The sequence below is a fragment of the Mustela erminea genome, chromosome 1, assembly GCF_009829155.1.
Source record: "Mustela erminea isolate mMusErm1 chromosome 1, mMusErm1.Pri, whole genome shotgun sequence".
In the NCBI taxonomy this organism is placed as follows: Eukaryota; Metazoa; Chordata; class Mammalia; order Carnivora; family Mustelidae; genus Mustela; species Mustela erminea.
Window position 1 is genome coordinate 19,445,038 of NC_045614.1, and position 9,187 is coordinate 19,454,224.

Sequence of the window (9,187 nt, forward strand, 5' to 3'; positions counted from 1 at the left end):
ACCCTGGGGGGCCTGCCCACCCATGGGGCCCTGGGCCCTGAGATGTCCCAGAGGGGCCTGACTTGGCGCCTCCTCCAGTGGGGGCCCTGTTGCAGGTGGCTCCTCCTGCGCCCTGGCCCTGGTTGTGGGGGGGCGGGCTGGGGGCCTAGTGTTAATGCTTGTGGCTGTGGCGCCCACTCTCTGGTTTCCTTGCATGGCTTCAGCTGGGCCTCCCACTGCGGCCAGCCCGGGGGTTGATGGTGTTCTGTTTTTGGTCTCTGAAGCGTATCACCTGGGCCAGGAGGAGACAGACTGGTTTGATAAGCCCCGGGATGCCCGCTCTGACCGGTTCAGGCACCACGGGGGCCATGCAGTCTCCTCCTCCCAGAAGCGAGGCCCTGCCAGGCACAGCTACCACGACTACGATGAGCCCCCCGAGGAGGGCCTGTGGCCACATGATGAGGGTGGCCCGAGCCGCCACGCCTCAGCCAAGGAACACCGGCACCACGGTGACCACGGGCGGCACTCAGGCCGCCACGCTGGCGAGGAGCCGGGCCGGCGTGCTGCCAAACCACACACTCGGGACCTGGGTCGCCACGAGGCCCGGCCTCACCCTCAGCCCGGCCCTGGCCCGGCCATGCAGAAGAAGGGTCAGCCTGGGTACCCCAGCTCCGCTGAATACTCCCAGCCATCCCGTGCTCCGTCAGCATACCATCATGCCTCTGACAGCAAGAAGGGCTCCCGACAGGCCCACTCGGGGCCCACTGCACCACAGCCAAAGCCAGAACCCCAGCCACAGCCACAAGGTCGGCAGGCAGCTCCCGGGCCGCAGCCGTCACAGCCGCCCCCATCGAGGCAGACCCCCTCGGCCACGGTCTCGCGCCAGCCACAGACGCAGCAGCAAGCACAGCAACAGCAAGGTCTTGGGGTGCAGCCCCCCCAGCAAGCCCCGGCGCAGGCTCGGCTGCAGCAGCAGGGCCAGCAAGCTGCCCGGGGCCCGGCCCCTGCCACTAGCCAGCCAGCGGGGAAGGCTCAGCCAGGCCCCACCACAGCCACGGGCCCCCAGCCAGCAGGACCGGTAAGTAGGGCTCCAGCATGCGGATCCGACCCAGGCCGGAAGCTGCGGCTGCTGCTCGGACGGGCCCTCGATTCCCAGCTGGGCGTGGGCAGGGTCATTGGACAGTATCTCAGCAGTGGGTTCTGTGTTACAGCCACGGGCAGAGCAGGTGAATGGCGCTAAAGGGACAGCCAAGGCACCCCAACAGGGGAGGCCTCCTCAGGCCCAACCACCACCAGGACCTGGACCTGCAGGTGAGCCTATGTTGTGGTGCCCTCGGCCACGGCCCAGAATTCCTGGCCTGCCCTGTCTCCTTACACCCACCGGCACCCTGAGCTCCCCTGCACCGCACACCCACTCTGCTCCCTGAGAAGGTGACCAGAGTTCCATAGACCTTCCCAACAGAAAATGAGCCCAGGGTTAGAGTGAGCTAGTGGTTGGGCACCTGGGTGGCTCAGTGAGCTGGGCGTCCGACTCTCCGTTTCATCTCAAGTCATGATCTTGTGGCTTGAGGGTTATGGGACCGAGCCCTGGGTCGGGCTCACACTCAGTGGAGAATCTGCTTGAAGAGTCTTTCCTTCTGGCCCCTCCCCCTGTGTGTGTTCTCCCTCTCTCTCCTTCTCTCTCTCTCTAAGATAAATAAATACATCTTAAGAAACAAAACAAAAGGATGAGCTAGTGGGGTGACCAGCACTGAGCCGTTCAGGCCCAGGCAGCTCTGGGCAGGGAATCTGGAAGGGACTAATAAGTGCAGGGCCAGGACCACGGCTTCTTACCATCTCTTTCCTTCCTCTCTCTCCTCCCTTCTGTCTTCCCATCCTCCTCTTCTTCTTCCTCACTTGCCTCAACTTCCCTTTTTCTGCTTCCTCCCATGCCTTTAACTTCCTATTCTTACCTCTCTCTCTTCTCCTCACTCTCCCACCTCATGGTTGCCATGTTCAGATTCCCTCAGGGCTGTTCTCCCACTCGGAGTCTGAAGGGCCAACCCTGCCTCCTGATGGTGGTTTCTTTCCCCCTAGGCATGAAGGCCGGAGCCAGGCCTGGAGGGACCCCAGGGGCTCCTGCCGGCCAGCCAGGCACCGAGGGTGAGAGTGTGCTCTCCAAAATCCTCCCTGGTGGGGCAGCAGAGCAGGCCGGCAAGCTGACAGAAGGTAGGCACTGCCCGCAGCCGTGGCTCCGTCGTGGACAGCAGCTCCAGGGCCCTGCTGTGGCCAGGGTTGGGTCTGGGCAATGATTCCAGGCTCAGCCAGTCAGCCACAGGCCAGCCTGGTCTACCTGCCGCTGCCCAGTGGCTCTCTGGTGGTGGGGGGTGTGGGATGTCCCTGCCCCTTGGGCTGGACAGCAGCTCCAGGGCCCTGCTGTGGCCAGGGTTGGGTCTGGGCAATGATTCCAGGCTCAGCCAGTCAGCCACAGGCCAGCCAAGGTCTACCTGCCGCTGCCCAGTGGCTCTCTGGTGGTGGGGGGTGTGGGATGTCCCTGCCCCTTGGGCTGGACTGGGCTTCACGGTGCCAAGTGGCCCCAACTAGGAGGGACTCTAGTCCGATTTCCTGACGCCTCTCTCCTTTTTCTATGTCACAGCTGTCTCTGCTTTTGGCAAAAAGTTCTCCTCATTCTGGTGACCATGCCCTGCAGGGTAAGTATCTGTTGCCTAGACCGAGCCTCCCTTCATGTGGGGGTCCTGAGGGAGCCTCTAGGAGGAGTCTGGTCTCCAGCAGTGGGTGATGTGGCCAGAGGTGCAGTATCCTCTCCTGGATGAGGGAGGAGGAGAAGAAGGGACCCAGTGCACAGAGGCCCTAACACAGGGGACAACTCAGTAGAGGGCGCAGCAAGGGAAGCTGGGGCCAACATCCCCTTGTCCTTTTCCACCACCCCCTACCACCACCACCCCAGGGCTCTCCCAGCCTTGAGTTGGCTTCAGTTTGTAGGTAGGGCCCCCTGGGACGCAGCTCTTCCCCAACCCTCCTCTGTAAATACTCCACAGGCTCTTGAAGAGGTGAAGGGAGATGATATCATTGCTGTGGAAAAATCTCTGGAGTCAGAGGCCTGGGCACAGCTCTGGACTCTGCGTATAACAGTGAGTGTCAGGTCCAGGGTATGTGGACCAGCGGAAGGGGTGAAGGTCCAAGGCCTGGCTGACTGGACCCATGTAGCTCCTGCAAGTGTAAACTGGGAGGAGGTTGCTGGGCTTCCTTCACCTGGGATGGGTCTGGCAGCTACCTGAGAGGCAGAGACCCCTGAGCTGGCTGGGGTGACTCAGGGAGTAACCTTGGGGAAGGACCCAATCATGAGCCAACCCTGCCTCTCAACCTGGGGGCTGTGCGCGCTGGGCACTGATTCCAAAGCCCCTTCCCTGAGGCCGGTGCTGGGGACTTTGCTCCAGACAGTCAGGTGGGGCTAGAGTCCCCAACCCTGCAGAGCTCCGCAGCCATGGGCATGAACTTCAAACACTGTTGGCTTCACAGGCTGAACCCCTGACCTGCAAGATAGGAGAGCAGAATGACAAGTGAGGCAGACGGGAACAGAACAGAGGAGAGCAAGGTCCCCGGAGGGCGGTCTCAGCCCCCAACCAGGTCAGCCCAGGGAGAGAATGCAGGGGCCTCTACATGGGAGCCCTGGCTCTGTCTGGGCTGCAGTGACCAGCTTGGAGTGAGAAGCCTCCTCCTGGAGCCCTCTCTGGCCTCAGCCCTGTCTCTGTGTCAGAGAGAGAGGCGGTGTGCCCTCTAGGGTGGCAGGGAGGGCAGCCTGGTTGGCGGCCCTGCTCTGTGCCCAGTCAGGGACCACCTCCTACCTCTCCATAACCCTAGGGCCCTCTCCCCTTCCCTTCCTTTGCCACTTCTCAGCTTCAGAGCGCAGGGTTTTGGATGCTTCTCAGGGGGAGCCCGCATGAGTGTGGCAGGGCCAGAAGGTCAGCCAGCAAGTCACCAGGGAGCCCAGACCAGAGCTGCTTGAAGAAGGAGCTGGGTGTAGTTTCCCAAGGGCTGCCTGTCTCTGGGGGAACAGTGGGGGCGCTGAAAGGCCCAGTCTTCCATCCATGTATCCATTTGTTCCACAAATGTTTGTCAGGCCGTAGGCAGGTACCAGGCCCTGTTCCAGGTGCTAGGGATACAGCAGGGAACAAAACCAAGTCCCTGCCCTCCAAAGCTGACAGTCCATGTGAGTGGGACAGAGAATAAATAAGCTAAAAGCATAAAAAGATGAAAAAGGTGATTTCTGAAGGTGAGAAGTGTTGGTAAGCCAGGGAGGCAGGTTATGGATCACTGGGGCTGCTCTGAAGAAAGTGGGTGGCGTGAGGTAAGGCTTGAGGCAGGATGATGTTGGGATGGGACAGGTAGGCCTCAGGACCCGACAAAAGGCCAGCACAGCCAGAGCCACAGCAGAGGGAAATGGGGGTCAGGGGTGAAGTCCAAGGGGGCGGGAACCAGCTCAGGTGGGTTTTGTAGGCAAAAGTGAAGGGCCACAGTGTGGCTCCCACAGCGTTCCTCCTGCCCTCAGCCCACAACGGCGGGCTCCCTGCCGCTCTCCCGCCCAGACGGATGTTTCCTCGGGGTTGCCCCGGAAGAGATGTGAAATAACAAATTATGCTGAAGGGAAGGAGGGGCAGCCCATGGGCCGACTCCGTGGCAGAACCCACCCTGGGCTTAGGGCTAGGGTGCCATCACAGAGGAGCGAAAGGAACCCCGGGCACAGTTTTGTTCTGCGGCCTGTTACGCAAACTGGGTGGGCCCTTAGGCCACTAACTTTGTCATTAAAGGGGTCTCCCTCGGGTTCTGGCATCTGGCCAGCCACTGGGCTAAGCAGTCAGGGCTTGTGTGAGTGCCCATCTCCTGGTGTCTTCTATGGCCATTTCAGAAGCGGGCTGGGGGAGGCTGGCCCTTTTCAACAAAACCCCATCTTCCTTCCTCTGAAGCAACTTCTGTTATATTCAAGAAATGTCCCTTCCTGGCCAACTGGATTCTTCTTGCTTCCCGTCCTTCCCAATGTGACCTCAAAATGGCTCAGGCACCCATCTCCCCAAGGCTCGGTGGGTGGGGACCCCATGCGGGAGAAAGAGTCAGGCCAGCCGTGCCTGGCAGGCCACCAACCAAGATGAAGGCAAGGATGGGACGCAGCCCTCCACACTTCTTGACGACATCCTTCTCTCTTTCCTTCTTTCCCTCCCCCTCCCTCCTTCTCTCCTCCAAGCATCCGCAATCCGGCAAACCCTTCGCCCAAAGACTCACACCAGGTGGGACGTGGCAGGCAGGCCTCAGTTGAGGACGAGATGTTTTCTAACAGCAGCTGCCTGGGTGAAGCATTTGCTGGACATGTTGGGACCACTGGCCCGGGGGACCTGTGATTGTCTTTCCAGAGACCCTGCTCTCCTCAGGGCACCACCTTCGAGGCCTAGCCTTCGCTGGGAGGGAGGAGCCCTCTCCGGACACCCTACCACGGCGGCCCGGCCAGCCAGGCTTCCTATGCGTTATACACAGAGTTTGGGTGCGGGCTGCCTGTTTTTGACGGACGCTGCCCTCCCTCCACGATGCCAGAAGTTTTTCCACAGCCTTGGAGAGGGGCTTTGACCGAGGGCTGGGGGCCCCGGGCTCCGTTTCCTTCACATTCCAGCTGGCCCGGATCCCTCTGTGGCCACAGGGCCCTGCTTCCCTCACCCTGCCCTCTGGGTGACATTGGAGCAGACCTCCATGTGGCTAGTGTGGGGTTGGGAGAACTTTACAAACATTAGGACCTAACACTGTCTCATCGCTGAAATAAGAGGCCATAGCACCGAAAAGCAGCGTGGGCACTGGCTGAGGCTTCTCCCAGCCCATGGGTGGCAGCATGATAGCACGCCTGCCACCATCTCAAAGCCATCCCCCCGCCCCCACCGACCCCACCCCAGCCATCGTGACATCCCAGCAGCACCACCATTGTCTCGACCAGCCAGCTCCTTGTTTGTACACCTGGGGATTTCTTTTGATTTCAAGAACAGCCTTAATCATTTCAGTTTAATTTACATGTATACCTCATAAGCATTTTTCTTTTTTTTCTCCTTCTCCCCCTTCTCTCTTTTTCTTTGCACACCTCCTTGCCTCTCCCCTCCACCACCTGTGACTGATGGTTTGGTTTCCTCTCTGCTCTGCCCCTGCTCAGCACAGGGAGAATGTTGACTCAGAAGCAATAGGGGGCAGCAGGCTACCAAGAGCACAACCCCAGGGCGAGGTCTAGGGAGGCCCCTCAGCCCGCCTCTGTTTACTGTGCAATCCAGTCCTTCTTAAGCCATCACCAGTGGGCGTGCTCAGAGCAGAGGGGCCAGGCCTGCCAGCTGAGGGCCGTGCCCAGAGCCCTGTGCTGGGGAGCATGGCACCGTCCACCCACCTGGCGGACTGGGTGGCATTCCTCCCCAAGGCCCTTACCCTGGGGGCCTCCCTTCCTCTTGGGCACCCCCACCAGTCTCATCTCTAACGTTCTATGCAATGAAATATAAACCCTCAAAGACAACTGTTAATATTTAATAAATTCCATGTTATGTATAAGGAGTCAATTGCAAACATGCAATTGAGAAACCGGATAGATATGCTCATATCAACCCCCACCCCGCCCCCTGCTCCCACCGTGTGTGTGAAATTCTCAGTCTGTGGCATGTTTGACCTGTGGCAAGACTCGCTGCTGCCAGGTGAGTCACCGTCGCCTGTCGGGCAGTGGAGCATGCACAGCTCGCAGCCTTTTTGCACGATTTCATCCATTTTAAATGCTTGACCCTCTTGCTTGGGAGTTCTTTTTGCCTCAGAACCTCTCCTCCTGGAGTGCTTCTAGCTGACTTCTGCACAAGCTAGTGAGGACCTGCTGGAATTGTTGGCCAGGCTGTGGGGCAAGCAGTGTGGGGCCTCACACGTCCCACGGGCTTTTCGAACCAGGATGGCAGGTGAAAAGAAGCCTCTGGAGTAGACATGCTGGTGGGGCCCACACAGGAGTGCGTGGGTGAACAGTCCAAAGGTTTGTTGTAGGATTTCCATCTGTGAGTTGCTCCCCCTCTTATCCCATCCCTGAGCCAGGGGTGTCTGGCCACCCCTTTCAGTGGGACATGGCTCAGGCACAGAGCTGGGCTATGTCTCTGGCCAGAGACACAGAGGCCAAGGGCAGGGTCTGGATACGTCCTAGGGTCCCCAGCTGCTGAATGCACATGCTCCATGCCTCTCCTTTGTAGCTGGGCGGCTCCAAGGTCTGTGAGCCAAGAGTTAGAGGCTGGGGTGGCGGGAGGTGGGGGGAGGGTCAACAGGTGCTCAGGAAGAACTAGACCTCTGGCACTTGTGGCGAGGACAGCTGACAACGCCATCTTGGACCAGAGCAGGTGTTCCCATAGACAGTAGCTTCAAGCTGAGTTTCTTGGGAAGCTTCTCAACAGCAAAACTCACAGAAGGTTCTGTTGTGACATTTTTTCCATCTGTCCCCAGGACCTAAACTCCCTGCCCACCCTTGTCCCTGAAACCCAGGTATTCCCCCCCGCACCCCAGCTTCTCTCTGACTGAGCCGGCCGTGCAGCAGGCAGTGACTACCCGACCCCTCGAGGCCTGGCCTTACTCCAGTTTGCTCTGGTTTGCACCATGCATTTCTCAGGGGTCCACATTTCTCATGCTTTCCAGTAAGGTCTACACAGCCCTTCAGAGGGGGATCCTGGCCCACCTCTGGCAGCTGTGGATGGGACAAGGGGCTGTCGACCTGTTTTGGGCCTGTGACTTCCTGGATTCGGGCCCATTCCCCGGGACACCTGCCTCATCCCAGAGATCAGGCCTGGGCTGTAAGAACCCTTCTGAGCCAGGGCTAAGGAAGGCCACTGTCCATCACCTCTGACTACCCAGGGCCAGGTCTATGTGGGGATGGGCCTGGTGGCTGGATACAAGGGGGACCAAGGCAGTAATCCTTCCCATGAAAGGCCAGGGGATGGGACCAGGAACAGCGAGCAGGCAGGGAGAAGGCAGCAGTGTCCACCTCCCTCAGGCCCAGTCTCAGGCTCTAAAACGTTGACTTTTTCTCGAATTTCCTTTCTGACCAAGCCCTCTGATTTTGAACTTTCTGACATCTGCCACTCCCTACTCCCCAAGCTACCCACAGGACACATCTGTAGCCATCACCTCATGTGAAGGTGGCTGGAGTAGGCCTCTCTGTGTCACAGGTGTCCTGACCTTTGTGCAGCTGCTGCCGTGACTCTGGGGCACGGCAGCCAGAGCCTGAGGGACCAGCACTGGGTGTCTTGGGTGGTGGAGAGCATCAAGCACATCTCCAAGTGGGCAAAGAGCATCTGGGATGCAGTCTAGGCCTTCTCCACACCTGCCTACCCAGCGTCATGAGCAAGGGTTTCTGCTCACTCTAGGGCCCAATACACTAACTTCACAGCGACATCCCCCCTCCCACCCACTCACTTAGTCCTTGGGAAGAGAATGCAGTCTCAGGGCCCATGATGAGAGGGCAGTGGTGGCAGTAACTGCGGCCTGTCTTCTGGAGCCCTTGGGGCGTTTTCCAGGCAGTTACTTTGCCATGGGAGCATGGCCCTGGCCTCTTGGCCCTTCCCCCGCCCTCCTGCCACCCTCCCCCATTCTGTAAATACTTGTCATCGTGGACTCCGACAGGGTCAGAGGGATAGGCCTGACCAACTGAAACTCCTCAGAGACATCATCTCTGTCTCCCTGGGTACCCACGTGCACTGGGGTGGCGCTGGAGAGCCATGGAAATCGTGAGATACTGTGTGTGTATGCATGTGAACAAGCGTGTGAATGTGTATGTGTGTGCGTGTCTGCCTCATTCAGCCTCTGGGATCAAACTGGCTCCCGCTCTCCAAGCCCAGTGCCCTGGAGAGTGGCAGCTGCCCAACGCCTTTCCTCTGCTAGCTTCCATGTCTTGTTTTGCTTTCTCCTCCCTTCCTCCCTCCCTTTCTTTCCTTCTCTCCTTTATCTGAGGGGGGAAGAGTGCTGTACAAAGTCAAACAAACAAGTTTACAGTTGTAAGTGCAATGACCCGAGTCCTCCACATGACCTTGTGAATTGTGTGCCGTCCTCCTGTGCTCTGTGAGAACTCGTGGTACTTCGGTGTCCCTCCCCCTGTATTGTGACAAGGTAATTCTGTGGTATCAGAATAAAAGGACTTGATATAAACAACCTAAAGACTGTCTCTGGGATGGTT

At 58.9% G+C, this 9,187-nt stretch overlaps 1 protein-coding gene across 3 annotated transcripts in view; it reads left to right on the top strand.

Annotated features, from left to right (window-relative positions):
- The window catches only part of BSN (bassoon presynaptic cytomatrix protein), a 96,320-nt gene extending 87,133 nt beyond the window's left edge, over window positions 1–9,187 (top strand). For 2 of the 3 annotated variants that reach the window (XM_032319825.1, XM_032319844.1), the window contains 6 exons: window positions 264–1,057; window positions 1,191–1,290; window positions 2,056–2,187; window positions 2,615–2,669; window positions 3,018–3,110; window positions 5,219–9,187. In XM_032319825.1, the coding sequence (XP_032175716.1) occupies window positions 264–1,057; window positions 1,191–1,290; window positions 2,056–2,187; window positions 2,615–2,655 (1,067 nt within the window). In that variant the 3' untranslated portion in view covers window positions 2,656–2,669; window positions 3,018–3,110; window positions 5,219–9,187. The remainder of the gene's footprint in view (window positions 1–263; window positions 1,058–1,190; window positions 1,291–2,055; window positions 2,188–2,614; window positions 2,670–3,017; window positions 3,111–5,218) is intronic. The other variant, XM_032319835.1, reaches the window with a different exon arrangement.